Genomic DNA, 20,463 nt, shown 5'->3' with positions numbered 1-20,463 from the left:
GGCGTAGCAAAATTTTTTTTGGGTCAATCGATAGGTATTGACAAGACTAATACATTTCAGTTAAAATTTTCTATCTAGCATCAAAACTGTAGGAGCCACCATTTTGGGCGGTTTGTGGGCGTTAGAGTGGGCGTGGCAGTCTACTGAAATAAACTTGCGCTGGGTAAGAAGCTCAGGAATCTGCACGCCAAATCTCAATAGTCATAGTTTCCGAGATCTCAGCGTTCATCCGGACAGACGGACAGACGGACAGACGGACAGACAGACAGACGGACATGGCTAGATCGACTCGGCTAGTGATCCTGATCAAGAATATATATACTTTATGGGGTCGGAAACGCTTCCTTCTGCCTGTTACATACTTTCCGACGAATCTAGTATACCCTTTTACTCTACGAGTAACGGGTATAATAAATTATAGCTTCGGTATTTTTATACCCGTTACTCGTAGAGTAAAAGGGTATACTAGATTCGTCGGAAAGTATGTAACAGGCAGAAGGAAGCGTTTCCGACCCCATAAAGTATATATATTCTTGATCAGGATCACTAGCCGAGTCGATCTAGCCCATCCGTCTGTCCGTCTGTCCGGATGAACGCTGAGATCTCGGAAACTATGGCAGCTAGGCTATTGAGATTTGGCGTGCAGATTCCTGAGCTTCCTACGCAGCGCAAGTTTGTTTCAGTAGACTGCCACGCCCACTCTAACGCCCACAAACCGCCAAAAACTGTGGCTCCTACAGTTTTGATGCTAGATAGAACATTTTAACTGAAATGTAATGTTCTCATCAATACCTATCGATTGACCCAAAAAAAAGTTTGCCACGCCCACTCTAACGCCCACAACGCTTAAATCTGTATACCGCCGTTAGGTGGCGCATTTTAATCTCGCTTTGCTGCTTGCATATCTCCATTTAGCTGAGTAACGGGTATCTGATAGTCGAGGTACTCGACTATAGCGTTCTCCCTTGTTTAACATATATCCTCCTAAGCTTGGAAATAACATTTTTTAATTCGTTTTGAATTTCGAATTAAATTTTATCAAAATCGGACGACTATATCATATAGCTGCCATTGGAACGATCGAAAAATTGGTGGGAAAATAATATGAAACAAATTATAGCTTTGGTGTTTTTTAACATATAACCTCCTAGTTCTGAATTTCATATTTAATTTTATCAAAATCGGACGACTATATCATATAGCTACCATAAGAACGATCGGAAAATTGGTGGGAAAATAATATGAAACAAATTATAGCTTCGGTGTTTTTATACCCGTTACTCGTAGAGTAAAAGGGTATACTAGATTCGTCGGAAAGTATGTAACAGGCAGAAGGAAGCGTTTCCGACCCCATAAAGTATATATATTCTTGATCAGGATCACTAGCCGAGTCGATCTAGCCATGTCCGTCTGTCTGTCTGTCCGTCTGTCCGTCTGTCCGTCTGTCCGTCTGTCCGGATGAACGCTGAGATCTCGGAAACTATGAGAGCTAGGCTATTGAGATTTGGCGTGCAGATTCCTGAGCTTCTTACGCAGCGCAAGTTTATTTCAGTAAACTGCCACGCCCACTCTAACGCCCACAAACCGCCCAAAATGGTGGCTCCTAGAGTTTTGATGCTAGATAGAAAATTTTAACTAAAATGTATTAGTCTTGTCAATACCTATCGATTGACCCAAAAAAAAAAAATTTTGCTACGCCCACTCTAACGCCCACAAACCTCCAAGAAAAAAGCTATGACGTCAGAGCCAGACAATGCGAAATGTTTTTACGCGTGTATGTGTGTGTATGTAAATAGTTGCCAGCCGAACTTAGCGGCAAAGAAAAAAGCATTGCCGGCGCTCAGAGAGAGCAAAGTGCGCGGCTAACTTATTCTAATGAATAATGAATTTTTCACGCCTACCCTAACGCCCACAACGCTTAAATCTGTCTTCCGCCGGTAGGTGGCGCATTTAAATCTCGCTTTGCTGCTTGCATATCTCCATTTCCCTTTGGTCCCTTAAGCTGAGTAACGGGTATCTGATAGTCGAGGTACTCGACTATAGCGTTCTCCCTTGTTTGACATATTATTTTATACTATTGGGAATATCATGTTTTGTATTTTTAAATTTAATAACAAATTTAAATTTAATAACAAACATCGGCTTGCCGACGTTAACTTCCTTTCTTGTTTAAAAATATTTTAAAGGAGTTGAGAAATTAATTAAATCAACATATTTTTTCCACAGTTACACGCCAAGTAATGTCTACAGCTGCTTGCCCGTAAATAGATTAATATAATCGTACAGTTTCACGCTAGTGTGTTTCGCACTCTCTGTTGAGGTGGACAGTTTAATCTTAATCCTAATTTCCTGCGGAAATAATTTGAAGACGCTTGTTAAGTATAAATTGGAGCAATAGGCGACACCAAACTGCCCCAAAATTCCATTTGTTTTTTTTTTTAATTTTTTCATTTGCTATTTATCTGTTATAAGTTATGCCAAAGTGGTTTTAAAATGTGCTGTTCAGAATCTTAAGGCACTTTTTCGTCATTTTATCCATAATTTCTTATATTTGTTAGTATTATTAAGTTGTCTCGCGGATTTCCTTTTATTCCCTTAAACGGTTCCTTGCAGGACAATGGAAAGTTGTGTGCAACTGCATTTGATGTGGTTGGCTGGGGGAAAGTTAAGAACGAAGGAATCTTAACAGGCCGGGAGGCATGCCCAGGAGTGGTTGACCTGCGGGTAGCATCTTGGCGCAGAAGGGAGAAGATTTGTACCCGCAGAGGTGCGTTGTCCGTGTAAAGTTCTTTGGTTGTGTTGGTGTATCATTTCGTGTGGTCTGCTGCAATAAGGGCTCAATGTCGTATTTGACTAACGCGAGGTGTCAAAGGCCTGTAGGCCAGGGATCGAGTCGCTCAACCGCGGGAATTGCAGGTCGGAGTTCAACTCCGACTGGGAACCACTTTTTTTTATGCAATCGGTCTTTTTTCAAACAATTAAAAAAATTAACATGGTGTTCATGGTGTTTTAAAAAATCTCCATGGTATTCAGCCCATGTTTTACTTGATTTTTTAAAAAATGGCCGATTGAAAACATCATCGATGTTTATTTAATAATCAATGTTTTGGTCGATTGTTTGTGTCGAATATCGATAATAGATGCTACAATAAATATCAACGATTTGATTGACCCAAGCACAAAAGTCACATTCTTCATTTGGTTGTCGACGAGTACACTCTTACAGCTCTCCAATTAATTTTTGACTTTCAGCAATGAATACCGGCAATAAATGCTCCCTGGCACATTGTAAGAAATCAAAGCGGGATTTTCCGGCATAAAATTGTTCAAGTTTCCTTCTAATGATGCATTTCTTTTCATAGAATGGGCAAAGCAATGCGTCTTCATGGAAGATTTTGTGGCAAACTCCGGTTCGCTCTTTTTATGAGAAGACCACTTTTTACCTGAAAATATCGGTCAAGGGCCATTCCAGTTCTAAATCTGTCCAGACCAATAGAAAAGGTGGAGAATACAGAAGATGACGCGAACCTATTTCAATCCCTTCCAATAAAAAGAACTTGATCCGAGTCTCCGGCGGAGTCTTGCCGCCAATGCCATAGACATGTTACAACTTCAAAGGCCTTTCAAAAAATAATTATTTTAAAGAAAAAAAATGTACAATATAAGAAGAAACGACTGGAATTGCTGGAAAAAGAAACGAGTAGAACGGCTTAAACAAAAGCAAGCAAGAATTTTGTATCGGAATTAGATTCTATGGCCCTAAGTGAAAATGAGAACATTTTAGTGAAAATGTTTATAGAAGAAAAAGTTGAAGAAGCGTTAGGTGGAATACAACAGAAAGATTATTTGCGCAATCCATTTTTTTAGGTCAGCATTAACCTACATAAAGAAACTTCAACCAGGCGACAATGAATGCTTATATAAAGCATTAAAATATGCAATCAAACCGATGGACAAAGCTGAAAGGGAGTGTATTTTAGCATGCGACGAAGTATCTATTAAGAAGAACTTGACGTATAATTCATTTAGCGACATAATTGACAGCTTGTAGCATTTACTGGAACGCTTAAATAACTTGGGAACACACATATGCGTTTTTATTTTAAGAGGTCTTTTTTTCGAATTGGAAATTCGTTTTAAATTATTTTGACCCAGCTACAAATATAAAAGGGAATGAGCTTAAATCTCTTATTTAAAAAAAAAATTTTCGTTTCTGAAGAAATTGGTTTTTCCTTAAGAGGTCTAGTTTTTGATCAAGGAGGGAATAATAGAAAACACTGTTCCCTTCTTGGAGTTACTAAAGAAATCCCCTTCTTTACTTTGAAGGATAAAAAATATTTCGTGTTTTTTGATATACCACACCTCTTTAAGTCAAAAAGAAATAGTCTTTTAAAATCTAAGCTATAAACCCCCGATGGCATAGTCGACTTTGATGTTACTCGAGAGCTTTATGACTTGGAAAAGGGATCTGTCACAAGAATGACTAAGCTAACTAGATCTCACGTTTACCCAACCCGGTTTGAGCAGATGAGAGTTTGCTTAGCCACCCAAACTTTTAGTCATACAGTCGCTGCTGCTTTAAGATCATGCTATCAAAACGGACACTTGCAGAGAAGTTCTTTAGAAAAAGCCAAATCAACTGCAACATTTGCTAAGAAAATAAATGACTATTTTGACTGTCTTAATAGCGGCGTTTTGTATGATAAAAATCCATTTAAGTGTGCTCTACAAATTGATAATAGGATTTGGAAAAGTTTGAAGGAAATGCAAATATATTTATCCAATGTCAAAACGCAGGGATATAAAATATATTGTATAGACGGTTTGCTGCAAACAACTGAAGCAATTTTAGGAATAGTTGACGATCTTTTTAATGATAAAAAAATTTGTTTGCTTGCGTTCGGGCAAATGGTGGGAACTGCAGAAACCCCACAGTTCATCAATTCACTACAATAATTGCTAAGTTAATGTCCCTAAAAATTCACAATTTTTCTTCGAAATCAAATTGCGAATCCGATCCCGATATTATGCTTCCTGTAAAGCTGGACTCGATAATTTACGAGCCAAATGAAAATAAAGTTGCAAGCAATGATGAAACTGTTTTATTTTCCGAAATTGAGGATGAAAATCAAGCTTATTTTGATAGCTCCGCAGATGATTTTGTTGCACCAATATACCCATTGAATTGATATAAGTCGATATTTTGTAGGTTATATTGGTAAGGAATCAAACAACTGCAAAAGATGTGAAGCGATTATTTTAAAACAGGGAGAAATGTTAAATTCGCCTTCCGAAATTTTTATTGCAGAGAAAAATTTCTCTAACGATTCGGAGTTTGGAAAGTTAAGTTCTCCTTCAGATATATTCTTTAATGTATGTAAAATATGTACATATCAAGGTTTTTGTAAACATTTTTAGTAACAATAAAAAACAAGAACCCATTAAACAGTTTATAATGAGTAAATGTGTAACGTGTACTGGAGAAAGCGATTTTTCATCGTGGTTTGATGAAAATGATGAGTGCTATTCACATAATATGCTTATGTTAGATAAATTGATTAGAGTTTTGCTGTACAAACATTGTAAGTGGCTAGACTCCCCAGCCAAATGTAAAACTAGCAATAAGCTAAATATACTTCGTCATAAATAAATAAATACTTGGGGATCTTTGAACAGTAAAACTATCCATTTATAGAACATTTGCATTTAATATGGAAAGCACTCACCATATTCATCCAAATATAAAGAAAAATCGTTTTCTCGAGTACACATTACGCTTTGATTCAAAGTGAATTGCTTATTGTGTTCATGTTTTTATTGTTATTAGATATTTTTTTAAAACCATTGATATGTAATTTACAAAAAAAAACAAGGGAGAACGCTATAGTCGAGTACCTCGACTATCAGATACCCGTTACTCAGCTTAAGGGACCAAAGGGAAATGGAGATATGCAAGCAGCAAAGCGAGATTTAAATGCGCCACCTACCGGCGGAAGACAGATTTAAGCGTTGTGGGCGTTAGGGTAGGCGTGAAAAATTCATTATTCATTAGAATAAGTTAGCCGCGCACTTTGCTCTCTCTGAGCGCCGGCAATGCTTTTTTCTTTGCCGCTAAGTTCGGCTGGCAACTATTTACATACACACACATACACGCGTAAAAACATTTCGCATTGTCTGGCTCTGACGTCATAGCTTTTTTCTTGGAGGTTTGTGGGCGTTAGAGTGGGCGTAGCAAAATTTTTTTTTTTTGGGTCAATCGATAGGTATTGACAAGACTAATACATTTTAGTTAAAATTTTCTATCTAGCATCAAAACTCTAGGAGCCACCATTTTGGGCGGTTTGTGGGCGTTAGAGTGGGCGTGGCAGTCTACTGAAATAAACTTGCGCTGCGTAAGAAGCTCAGGAATCTGCACGCCAAATCTCAATAGCCTAGCTCTCATAGTTTCCGAGATCTCAGCGTTCATCCGGACAGACGGACAGACGGACAGACAGACAGACGGACATGGCTAGATCGACTCGGCTAGTGATCCTGATCAAGAATATATATACTTTATGGGGTCGGAAACGCTTCCTTCTGCCTATTACATACTTTCCGACGAATCTAGTATACCCTTTTACTCTACGAGTAACGGGTATAACAACTTAGAACGCTATTGTCGAGTACCTCGACTATCAGATACCCGTTACTCAGCTAAAGGGACCAAAGGGAAATGGAGATATGCTAGCAGCAAAGCGAGGTTAAAATGCGCCACCTACCGGCGGTAGACAGATTTAAGCGTTATAGGCGTTAGAGTGGGCGTGGCAATTTTTTTTTTGGATCAATCGATAGGTATTGACGAGAACAAAACATTTCAGCTAAAAATTTTTATCTAGTTTGAAAATTGTGGGCGTCACAGGTTTTTGCGGTTTGTGGGCGTTAAAGTGGGCGTGGCAAACTTTTTTTTGGTCAATCGATAGGTGTTGATGAGAACAATACATTTCAGTTAAAATTTTTATTCTAGCATCAAAACTGTAGGAACCACAGTTTTGGGCGGTTTGTGGGCGTTAGAGTGAGCGTGGCACTCTGCTGAAACAAACGTGCGCTGCGTAAGAATAGCCTATCTCTTATAGTTTTCGAGATCTCAGCGTTCATCCGGACAGATGGACAGACGGACAGACGGACATGGCTAGATCGACTCGGCTAGGGATCCTGATCAAGAATATACATACTTTATGGGGTCGGAAACGCTTCCTCCTGCCTGTTACATACTTTCCGACGAATCTAGTATACCCTTTTACTCTACGAGTAACGGGTATAAATATATCTATAGCAGTGATTATTTCCTAAAGTCCCAGTTGGTACATCTAAAAAAATTTTCGGCTATAAAAACATGATTTAAAATAATAAAAAGCATTAAAAACTTAAAAAAAATAAAAAAAAATATGAAATTAAAAAAACTAAAAAAAACCTATCAAAAATATAAAAAAAAAGAAAGTACAGCTAAAAAAATATACAAAAAAACAAAACTATAAAAGAAAACTAAGTTGAATCCAGCCTCAGAGTGGACTCGAACCTGGAACTTAAACCCATTATCCACGGACCACCAACATACGCAGAGCGCCACAGCCCGTATATGAACCACATGTGCAATGCGTCTTTTAGATCGATTCCTTTTCGTCAACATAATTCAAGAATCGACAATTGAGACAAAAGTTGAATTTTTGACTTTTTCCCAGTGCGGAGTGGGAGAGAGAAGGAAGCAAAGCAACGGCATTCTAAAAATAGATTCCCATACTTGTGAGGGTTGCTTTGCAAAAATTACGCCTATGTACATCTTGGTATTCTATGGTCTTTGCACATTCGGCCAGCGAGCCGATTTTTAGACGCAAATTAAAGTTTTAAAGCTAGGTTCTTCAAATTTGGTACATATGATGTGTCGATGCACATAAAAATATATCTAAGTTTCAGACCGATCTGATCACGCCCATATGCGATAGGTTTCCTCTTATTGATAATTGTACGGTAATAAATAATGCTAGAACTCGTTTAATTCAACAAATGTTTTTAATTCATTTTTTAAACACTTAACCTTAATATTAATAAGTAAAAAATAACAATGCATTTAAAATGACTATGAATAAGTATTTTACATTTAAAAATGTTCCTAACAGTCGTCTTCTACATCAATTTCTATTGAAAACGGATTTTCAGAGTCAGAATCTGAATCACTATCACTATTGCTAGTATTAAAATCGGGAACATTGTTATTATTGTTCATGTTACAAGAATATAGCAAGTTTGGTGATTCCAAAAGTTGTATTACGTCTGCTGGTAGGGGTAGTTTATTTTGCTGAACCAATCTTTTTGTTAGATAGATGCTCGACACAAGAGGATCTGAGGAATCCATTGCTCTGTGGAAAACGACTGCCATGTTGTTCTGCCGTGAACTCTTTCGAGCATGTAACCTCCTGTCACTCTTATAGTATTTGTTGCGAGCCTCTGAGGCGTTCTCGCCGAGAACACCTAGTGGAAGGATTGAAGCATCAATTATTATTTGGTAGCCGTGCATTAACACTTTATGGACTGTTGCCGACATTGGAAACCATGGATACAAGGACATATATAGTGTTATGGTTTTCTGACAAAATTTTTTTTAATTTTATTGGATCAATTGGTAGGTGGCAAGAAATAGCAATTAAAATATTGTTAAAATATGCTATGAGAAATTCATCAAGACCTAAGATTTCAGCTAGTAGCTTAGGTTGTTCAAACGCCCTCCTTGCTGTATTGCCGTCGTTGGTATTTCCATTGCCATTCTGATTAGGCTTATCCACATGTAAAGCCATAGCATTCCACATCTGCTTCTGAATCCTCTTTTTTTGTTTCGCCATTTATTTTTTTCCATTTTCATCTCTCACTTGATTATTGATTTTCCACTTACAACGGAGTAGACACACAGCCCGTATATGAACCACATGTGCAATGCGTCTTTTAGATCGATTCCTTTTCGTCAACATAATTCAAGAATCGACAATTGAGACAAAAGTTGAATTTTTGACTTTTTCCCAGTGCGGAGTAGGAGAGAGAAGGAAGCGAGAAGCAACAGCGTTCTAAAAACAGATTCCCATACGTGTGAGGGTTGCTTTGCAAAAATTACGCCTGTATACATTTTCTTACTCCTCGTTACGCATCCTGGAATTCTATGGTCTTTGGTAAGATTTAGTTTGTTATTTATTTAATTAAAATTAATAGTTTTGCATTGTTAATATAGTTATTTTCGGTTACAGTAGTTGTTTATCCTTTGTTAAAGTTTCGTGGGTGTGCGCTGTAAAGTTTTCGGCCCCGGCAAACGTAATAAATAAAGTAGAATCACAAAAGATTTATATGGAAACTATGCGGGATTTTTTTTTAAGTTGTACAAATTGCACAACAAGTGTCTAAAAAAAGTCTCAGATCTAAAATCGTGATATTATTAAAAGTAATGCCAAAATTTCAAAAAAAAATATTTGTTTAATTATACACACAGAAATAAAATTGTTTACCAATAAAGAACATTTTAAAGTCAAACTAATACATAAATAACAAGGAAGAACGCTATAGTCGAGTACCCCGACTATCAGATACCCGTTAATCAGCTAAACAGACAAAAGGGAAATGGAGGTATGCAAGCAGCAAAGCGAGATTGAAACGCGCCACCTACCCGAGGTGTCAATATATGGTTATGTGGGCGGTAGACAGGGTTACGTGCGTTAGAGTGAGCGTGGCAAACTTTTTTTTGGGTCAATCGATAGGTATTGACGAGACTAATACATTTCAATTAAAATGTTTTCCGGCTTTTGGGCGTGGCATATTCGCGTAACAAACTTGCGGTGCTACGGAATCTAAATCTGAAATCCCAATTCCCTATCTTTGACAGTTTCTGAAATATCCGCATTCATACCTAAGATTTTTTGAAGTTTGTTGGCGGTTTTTGGGCGTTAAAGTGGGTGTAAGGATTTAGTATTTAGTTTGAGAAAAATATGTATTGTTTTTGGTATTAACTTGAATTGAAAAGAAAAGAAGTTTGATTTGTTATGAGCTGGTTATACTGGCAATGTGAAAAAAATAGTTGTGAAAAGTTGACGCGCTAAGAAAGCACAAAATTGAAACGCATAATAAATATTGAAAATGACGATTTTTGTGTATTTGTCTGAACATCTTTCAATTTTGTCTTGTAAATTGAGAAGCGTTTTGAATTTCTTAGAGCGATCTGAAATCTGTGTAAACTGGAGGAAGTTCAAAGTATAGCTGTCACAGACCAGATGCCGTTATTGTCTGTAGGCATATTTTGAAGCAAGTTTAAAATAGACACCGATCAACATATCAACACAATTGCTGTCACAGACCCGACGCTGCTACTGTCTGTAGGCAATTTGTTCATTGTGAAATTCAACAGAAATCTGTGAAAGTGTGCGAAAAAGAACGCCAAGTTTTTGACGTATTGAATACAACTACAAGTACATGTAGACACAGAACCCGTTGTGCACCAATTTTACCGTACTCAATCTAGACTCTGCAAGTCTGTTCGAAAATTGTCTCAGGAAGCGGAGAGCGTATTTTTGGTGACCAAAGAAGGATATGAACAGGGGCGTAGCTAGCCGCCAGGGTAAATATAACACCCCCAACGTGTAGCTAAAATTAGCTAAATGAGCCAATACAATTTAAGAAGCAAAAAGATGAGTTCCACCGATCTGATCAGGAAAATTTGGACAAAACCATACTCGAAAGAACACATTAAGATGTAGGAGAGGATATACATAACAAAATTGTACAACAGGGAACGTGTGGTATCGCACAACGGAAGATAGGCAAGAGAACAACTCCGAAATTGTGGCCATACTAGCAGCGCTCCGAACAGAAAGAAAAAAATTATTGAACATGATATTCGAAATGCACATTTAGGAATACAGAGTAATCAACGTGACATTAAATCTCCATCTGATCGACAATTGAGGCAGTTTGAATGTGAACGCGATACGCAATACGATGAGAGTAAACATAGAACGGGTGAAGAAGACAATACTGACACCAACGGATGCCTTGATCAACCTTTGTACGGGAACATTCAAAATCCTCAGGGATCCACCGCAGTCCTTCATGATCTACCTAAGTTTTCTGAAAATTCTGAGGAATGCCCGCTGTTCAAAAGAAGTTTTGATGACTCAACATCTCTTTTTCAGCACAATAACTTGCAGAATCTGATGCGTTTACGAAAATGCTTGGTTGGGGAAGCCAAAGAAACAGCGGCATCCCTACTTGTATATCCCGATATATTCCGAAGGACGAAAAGAAGTAGTGAACCAAGTATATGGCCTAAGGACCCCAAGATGGGCAGCAAAAAGTCCAAAGTGGACGGCAGCACCGCCAATGTGATTAACACCGTAGAGATCGTTGACCACAAGAACGATATTCAAGATGTCAACAAGACCATGAAGGTCATCGTTGGACTACTTTTAATTCTAGTGATCCTTGGGGTGGTTAAGATGTACAAGCGCTCTGTTCAGAGACGCCGCGACCAACATCACGCCCTGGACCCTGACCCACATCGGAGCATAAGCCGAGCAGATGCAGTGAAGTGAAGCATCAAAAAGACAATAAAAGGCGAATAAATTGCACTCCAAAATTATAAACAAAAAGTGAATCGCCAAAATCAATTATAAACAATTTTCGAGTACATGCATTTCTGAATGCAAGTGTAAACAGAACCCCCAAATACACACGCTGAACAAGAAATTGAAGCTGCACCGAGCAGCCACAGCCCGAGCATTGGAACTGACGTGTGCCGCAGTGGAACTCTCATACGATGCATAGATACATACATATCTATACAGCGATAGTGGTATTTTTTTTTGTGTAACGTAATTTGTGTGTTATGTTTTTGTGAACCGCCATCAAATCTTGCACGTATATATATATATAATCCCATTATAACATCTCCCAAAGCCCAGGATCCGGAGCGTCGAGGTCTCATCGCCCAGGATTAAAAGGAGGGTAAGATGGTCGGAACACGGTTCCTTTCTTATAAATAAATATATATATATATCCGTGCACCATGATCACTTCAGAAGCTTTAGCAAAGACTATAAACAATGATCCACAGTTTAACGTAAGAATTCTATACTTGTTATCCGAAGCAAAATTACCAATAACTGTGCATGAATTAGAGTACTTATACATTGAGACCTTCCGTCTAAATTTTTCACCACTTGCCCACTGTAACAAGACCGAAAAGGCAATCATTATCTCTACCGTTCCAACGGTCATTGTCCTTTCCCGTTTAGATAAGATAAAAAAAACACAGCCCGATCGTATTGCGATCAAGTGACAGCTAAGCTTGTTGGGCAGTGTGGACTGATGACTGACGAAATTTATGACTAATATTATTTTCCAGGCACTTTTAATATTTATTCTCTTTATGTTGGAGATGAGAGAAGCTTACCAAGATCGCCGACGTAGCTTATGCCGGCAAATGGTGCCTGAACATCGGACGCCTCTCCCTCGGCCCAAGTCCCTGTCAGGACTCGGGCACTAATATGCCCACGTAATTATAATTTATATAATTTTAAATATGCACCTACTTACTTGTTTGTCTTTAAATTAGTAACTGTAAAGCCCCCAACTTCTGAGAACGTTAGTGTTGAGAGGCCACTCAATCAGAACTTTGTCGCAGGATAGAGACCTGACTTTGAAATGTTTTTTTAATCGTAGAATTTCATGTTGTGTTCATGAGCAAATTTACCAGAATTTCCTAAAATCAAGAACTATGAGTTATCGTTTTTATAATACTATACTCACAACTGCGTGCTGAGTGAATATTTGTTGAAATTTACGTAAGTACAATTTATAGGTGCTTTCTGGTCGACGCCCCACGAAGAACTAGGCATTTGTCAGGTCGTTTGATAGGTTCGAGTCCAGAAAGAGCAGGAGAGCAAGCATTACGGTAACGCATTTAGCAGTTGCGGTGCGGGTCTACTGCTCGTTTGTCGATCCAGGACTCAATGCGAGGTGGGGGAACTGACATGAAACGCAATGCCGACGCCCCACAACGTACTAGGCATTTGTCCGGTCGTTTGCTGGGTTCGAGTCTTTGCGGTTTCCCTTGACATATTTGGGCGGACGCCTTTAAAAAAAGGCCCAATCATATAAATGAAGATGGCCAAGAAGAAGGTCCGCAATTGACTTAAGAGACGCCTTTTGGCAGATACCTCTCGAAACCAAAAGTAGAGAGAAAACCGCGTTTACAGTGCCCGGCAGGCCACTGTGTCAGTTTACAGTCATGCCGTTCGACTTGTGCAATGCCGCGTAGCAAATGTGCCGACTAATGGATAAAGTTATACCAGAGGCGGATGACTTACTGGTCTGTTTACCTACATTTGAAGCCCACATTGATATGTTGAGCCAGGGCAGAGCAAACAATAGATGTAGACAAGAGCAAGTTTTGCTGCAGCCAGGCAAGATATTTAGGATATGTAGTTGGGGAAGGACGCATCCGAACGGATGATGCGAAAATACAATCGATCCAGGAATTTCCCCAGCCTAGCTCCGCCAAACAGATGCGGAGGTTACTGGGAATAACTGGCTGGTACAGGAGGTTCATCCAAAACTACACCCAGACAGCGGCACCGCTTCACCGCTATCTCTTATAGTTTTCGAGATCTCAGCGTTCATCCGAACAGGTGGACAGACGGACATGGCTAGATCGACTCGGCTAGGGATCCTAATCAAGAATATACATACTTTACGGGGTCGGAAACGCTTCCTCCTGCCTGTTACATACTTTCCGACGAATCTAGTATACCCTTTTACTCTACGAGTAACGGGTATAAATATATCTATAGCAGTGATTATTTCCTAAAGTCCCGTCGGTACATCTAAAAAAAGTTTCGGCTATAAAAACATGATTTAAAATAATAAAAAGAATTAAAAGCTTAAAAAAAATTAAAAAAACCTATCAAAAATATAAAAAAAAAAGAAAGTACAGCTAAAAAAATATACAAAAAAAACAAAACTATAAAAAAAAACTAAGTTGAATCCAGCCTCAAAGTGGACTCGAACCTGGAACTCGAACCCAATATCCACGGACCACCAACCAGTCCGTATATGAACCACATGTGCAATGCGTCTTTTAGATCGATTCCTTTTCGTCAACATAATTCAAGAATCGACAATTGAGACAAAAGTTGAATTTTTGACTTTTTCCCAGTGCGGAGTGGGAGAGAGAAGGAAGCAAAGCAACGGCATTCTAAAAATAGATTCCCATACTTGTGAGGGTTGCTTTGCAAAAATTACGCCTATGTACATCTTGGTATTCTATGGTCTTTGCACATTCGGCCAGCGAGCCGATTTTTAGACGCAAATTAAAGTTTTAAAGCTAGGTTCTTCAAATTTGGTACATATGATGTGTCGATGCACATAAAAATATATCTAAGTTTCAGACCGATCTGATCACGCCCATATGCGATAGGTTTCCTCTTATTGATAATTGTACGGTAATAAATAATGCTAGAACTCGTTTAATTCAACAAATGTTTTTAATTCATTTTTTAAACACTTAACCTTAATATTAATAAGTAAAAAATAACAATGCATTTAAAATGACTATGAATAAGTATTTTACATTTAAAAATGTTCCTAACAGTCGTCTTCTACATCAATTTCTATTGAAAACGGATTTTCAGAGTCAGAATCTGAATCACTATCACTATTGCTAGTATTAAAATCGGGAACATTGTTATTATTGTTCATGTTACAAGAATATAGCAAGTTTGGTGATTCCAAAAGTTGTATTACGTCTGCTGGTAGGGGTAGTTTATTTTGCTGAACCAATCTTTTTGTTAGATAGATGCTCGACACAAGAGGATCTGAGGAATCCATTGCTCTGTGGAAAACGACTGCCATGTTGTTCTGCCGTGAACTCTTTCGAGCATGTAACCTCCTGTCACTCTTATAGTATTTGTTGCGAGCCTCTGAGGCGTTCTCGCCGAGAACACCTAGTGGAAGGATTGATGCTTCTATTATTTGGTAGCCGTGCATTAACACTTTATGGACTGTTGCCGACATTGGAAACCATTGATACAAGGACATATATAGTGTTATGGTTTTCTGACAAAATTTTTTTTAATTTTATTGGATCAATTGGTAGGTGGCAAGAAATAGCAATTAAAATATTGTTAAAATATGCTATGAGAAATTCATCAAGACCTAAGATTTCAGCTAGTAGCTTAGGTTGTTCAAACGCCCTCCTTGCTGTATTGCCGTCGTTGGTATTTCCATTGCCATTCTGATTAGGCTTATCCACATGTAAAGCCATAGCATTCCACATCTGCTTCTGAATCCTCAAGAACTATGAGTTATCGTTTTTATAATACTATACTCACAACTGCGTGCTGAGTGAATATTTGTTGAAATTTACGTAAGTACAATTTATAGGTGCTTTCTGGTCGACGCCCCACGAAGAACTAGGCATTTGTCAGGTCGTTTGATAGGTTCGAGTCCAGAAAGAGCAGGAGAGCAAGCATTACGGTAACGCATTTAGCAGTTGCGGTGCGGGTCTACTGCTCGTTTGTCGATCCAGGACTCAATGCGAGGTGGGGGAACTGACATGAAACGCAATGCCGACGCCCCACAACGTACTAGGCATTTGTCCGGTCGTTTGCTGGGTTCGAGTCTTTGCGGTTTCCCTTGACATATTTGGGCGGACGCCTTTAAAAAAAGGCCCAATCATATAAATGAAGATGGCCAAGAAGAAGGTCCGCAATTGACTTAAGAGACGCCTTTTGGCAGATACCTCTCGAAACCAAAAGTAGAGAGAAAACCGCGTTTACAGTGCCCGGCAGGCCACTGTGTCAGTTTACAGTCATGCCGTTCGACTTGTGCAATGCCGCGTAGCAAATGTGCCGACTAATGGATAAAGTTATACCAGAGGCGGATGACTTACTGGTCTGTTTACCTACATTTGAATCCCACATTGATATGTTGAGCCAGGGCAGAGCAAACAATAGATGTAGACAAGAGCAAGTTTTGCTGCAGCCAGGCAAGATATTTAGGATATGTAGTTGGGGAAGGACGCATCCGAACGGATGATGCGAAAATACAATCGATCCAGGAATTTCCCCAGCCTAGCTCCGCCAAACAGATGCGGAGGTTACTGGGAATAACTGGCTGGTACAGGAGGTTCATCCAAAACTACACCCAGACAGCGGCACCGCTTCACCGCTATCTCTTATAGTTTTCGAGATCTCAGCGTTCATCCGAACAGGTGGACAGACGGACATGGCTAGATCGACTCGGCTAGGGATCCTAATCAAGAATATACATACTTTACGGGGTCGGAAACGCTTCCTCCTGCCTGTTACATACTTTCCGACGAATCTAGTATACCCTTTTACTCTACGAGTAACGGGTATAAATATATCTATAGCAGTGATTATTTCCTAAAGTCCCGTCGGTACATCTAAAAAAAGTTTCGGCTATAAAAACATGATTTAAAATAATAAAAAGAATTAAAAGCTTAAAAAAAATTAAAAAAACCTATCAAAAATATAAAAAAAAAAGAAAGTACAGCTAAAAAAATATACAAAAAAAACAAAACTATAAAAAAAAACTAAGTTGAATCCAGCCTCAAAGTGGACTCGAACCTGGAACTCGAACCCAATATCCACGGACCACCAACCAGTCCGTATATGAACCACATGTGCAATGCGTCTTTTAGATCGATTCCTTTTCGTCAACATAATTCAAGAATCGACAATTGAGACAAAAGTTGAATTTTTGACTTTTTCCCAGTGCGGAGTGGGAGAGAGAAGGAAGCAAAGCAACGGCATTCTAAAAATAGATTCCCATACTTGTGAGGGTTGCTTTGCAAAAATTACGCCTATGTACATCTTGGTATTCTATGGTCTTTGCACATTCGGCCAGCGAGCCGATTTTTAGACGCAAATTAAAGTTTTAAAGCTAGGTTCTTCAAATTTGGTACATATGATGTGTCGATGCACATAAAAATATATCTAAGTTTCAGACCGATCTGATCACGCCCATATGCGATAGGTTTCCTCTTATTGATAATTGTACGGTAATAAATAATGCTAGAACTCGTTTAATTCAACAAATGTTTTTAATTCATTTTTTAAACACTTAACCTTAATATTAATAAGTAAAAAATAACAATGCATTTAAAATGACTATGAATAAGTATTTTACATTTAAAAATGTTCCTAACAGTCGTCTTCTACATCAATTTCTATTGAAAACGGATTTTCAGAGTCAGAATCTGAATCACTATCACTATTGCTAGTATTAAAATCGGGAACATTGTTATTATTGTTCATGTTACAAGAATATAGCAAGTTTGGTGATTCCAAAAGTTGTATTACGTCTGCTGGTAGGGGTAGTTTATTTTGCTGAACCAATCTTTTTGTTAGATAGATGCTCGACACAAGAGGATCTGAGGAATCCATTGCTCTGTGGAAAACGACTGCCATGTTGTTCTGCCGTGAACTCTTTCGAGCATGTAACCTCCTGTCACTCTTATAGTATTTGTTGCGAGCCTCTGAGGCGTTCTCGCCGAGAACACCTAGTGGAAGGATTGATGCTTCTATTATTTGGTAGCCGTGCATTAACACTTTATGGACTGTTGCCGACATTGGAAACCATGGATACAAGGACATATATAGTGTTATGGTTTTCTGACAAAATTTTTTTTAATTTTATTGGATCAATTGGTAGGTGGCAAGAAATAGCAATTAAAATATTGTTAAAATATGCTATGAGAAATTCATCAAGACCTAAGATTTCAGCTAGTAGCTTAGGTTGTTCAAACGCCCTCCTTGCTGTATTGCCGTCGTTGGTATTTCCATTGCCATTCTGATTAGGCTTATCCACATGTAAAGCCATAGCATTCCACATCTGCTTCTGAATCCTCTTTTTTTGTTTCGCCATTTATTTTTTTCCATTTTCATCTCTCACTTGATTATTGATTTTCCACTTACAACGGAGTAGACACACAGCCCGTATATGAACCACATGTGCAATGCGTCTTTTAGATCGATTCCTTTTCGTCAACATAATTCAAGAATCGACAATTGAGACAAAAGTTGAATTTTTGACTTTTTCCCAGTGCGGAGTAGGAGAGAGAAGGAAGCGAGAAGCAACAGCGTTCTAAAAACAGATTCCCATACGTGTGAGGGTTGCTTTGCAAAAATTACGCCTGTATACATTTTCTTACTCCTCGTTACGCATCCTGGAATTCTATGGTCTTTGGTAAGATTTAGTTTGTTATTTATTTAATTAAAATTAATAGTTTTGCATTGTTAATATAGTTATTTTCGGTTACAGTAGTTGTTTATCCTTTGTTAAAGTTTCGTGGGTGTGCGCTGTAAAGTTTTCGGCCCCGGCAAACGTAATAAATAAAGTAGAATCACAAAAGATTTATATGGAAACAATGCGGGATTTTTTTTTAAGTTGTACAAATTGCACAACAAGTGTCTAAAAAAAGTCTCAGATCTAAAATCGTGATATTATTAAAAGTAATGCCAAAATTACAAAAAAAAAATATTTGTTTAATTATACACACAGAAATAAAATTGTTTACCAATAAAGAACATTTTAAAGTCAAACTAATACACAAATAACAAGGAAGAACGCTATAGTCGAGTACCCCGACTATCAGATACCCGTTAATCAGCTAAACAGACAAAAGGGAAATGGAGGTATGCAAGCAGCAAAGCGAGATTGAAACGCGCCACCTACCCGAGGTGTCAATATATGGTTATGTGGGCGGTAGACAGGGTTACGTGCGTTAGAGTGAGCGTGGCAAACTTTTTTTTGGGTCAATCGATAGGTGTTGACGAGACTAATACATTTCAATAAAAATGTTTTCCTAGCTTGAAAATTGTGGGCGCCACAGGCATAGGCGGCTTGTGGGCGTGGCATATTCGCGTAACAAACTTGCGGTGCTACGGAATCTAAATCTGAAATCCCAATTCCCTATCTTTGACAGTTTCTGAAATATCCGCATTCATACCTAAGATTTTTTGAAGTTTGTTGGCGGTTTTTGGGCGTTAAAGTGGGTGTAAGGATTTAGTATTTAGTTTGAGAAAAATATGTATTGTTTTTGGTATTAACTTGAATTGAAAAGAAAAGAAGTTTGATTTGTTATGAGCTGGTTATACTGGCAATGTGAAAAAAATAGTTGTGAAAAGTTGACGCGCTAAGAAAGCACAAAATTGAAACGCATAATAAATATTGAAAATGACGATTTTTGTGTATTTGTCTGAACATCTTTCAATTTTGTCTTGTAAATTGAGAAGCGTTTTGAATTTCTTAGAGCGATCTGAAATCTGTGTAAACTGGAGGAAGTTCAAAGTATAGCTGTCACAGACCAGATGCCGTTATTGTCTGTAGGCATATTTTGAAGCAAGTTTAAAATAGACACCGATCAACATATCAACACAATTGCTGTCACAGACCCGACGCTGCTACTGTCTGTAGGCAATTTGTTCATTGTGAAATTCAACAGAAATCTGTGAAAGTGTGCGAAAAAGAACGCCAAGTTTTTGACGTATTGAATACAACTACCAATTTTACCGTACTCAATCTAGACTCTGCAAGTCTGTTCGAAAATTGTCTCAGGAAGCGGAGAGCGTATTTTTGTTGACCAAAGAAGGATATGAACAGGGGCGTAGCTAGCCGCCAGGGTAAATATAACACCCCCAACGTGTCGCTAAAATTCGCTAAATGAGCCAATACAATTTAAGAAGCAAAAAGATGAGTTCCACCGATCTGATCAGGAAAATTTGGACAAAACCATACTCGAAAGAACACATTAAGATGTAGGAGAGGATATACATAACAAAATTGTACAACAGGGAACGTGTGGTATCGCACAACGGAAGATAGGCAAGAGAACAACTCCGAAATTGTGGCCATACTAGCAGCGCTCCGAACAGAAAGAAAAAAATTATTGAACATGATATTCGAAATGCACATTTAGGAATACAGAGTAATCAACGTGACATTAAATCTCCATCTGATCGACAATTGAGGCAGTTTGAATGTGAACGCGATACGCAATACGATGAGAGTAAACATAGAACGGGTGAAGAAGACAATACTGACACCAACGGATGCCTTGATCAACCTTTGTACGGGAATATTCAAAATCCTCAGGGATCCACCGCAGTCCTTCATGATCTACCTAAGTTTTCTGAAAATTCTGAGGAATGCCCGCTGTTCAAAAGAAGTTTTGATGACTCAACATCTCTTTTTCAGCACAATAACTTGCAGAATCTGATGCGTTTACGAAAATGCTTGGTTGGGGAAGCCAAAGAAACAGCGGCATCCCTACTTGTATATCCCGATATATTCCGAAGGACGAAAAGAAGTAGTGAACCAAGTATATGGCCTAAGGACCCCAAGATGGGCAGGAAAAAGTCCAAAGTGGAC

General features: G+C 38.5%; 1 protein-coding gene across 1 annotated transcript; it reads left to right on the top strand.

Moving 5' to 3' along the window:
- Positions 1–10,680: 10,680 nt before the first annotated feature.
- Positions 10,681–12,729, top strand: LOC139354578 (uncharacterized). Its single transcript, XM_070998839.1, has 2 exons — positions 10,681–12,562; positions 12,623–12,729. The coding sequence occupies exon 1, from the start codon at positions 11,223–11,225 to the stop codon at positions 11,598–11,600; it is 378 nt and encodes a 125-aa protein (XP_070854940.1). The 5' UTR covers positions 10,681–11,222; the 3' UTR covers positions 11,601–12,562; positions 12,623–12,729.
- Positions 12,730–20,463: the final 7,734 nt, after the last annotated feature.

This window comes from Drosophila suzukii, unplaced genomic scaffold (assembly GCF_043229965.1).
Source record: "Drosophila suzukii unplaced genomic scaffold, CBGP_Dsuzu_IsoJpt1.0 scf_10, whole genome shotgun sequence".
Classification (NCBI taxonomy): Eukaryota; Metazoa; Arthropoda; class Insecta; order Diptera; family Drosophilidae; genus Drosophila; species Drosophila suzukii.
Note: the sequence above shows the minus strand (reverse complement) of the source record. Positions and strands in the feature narration are given on the sequence as shown.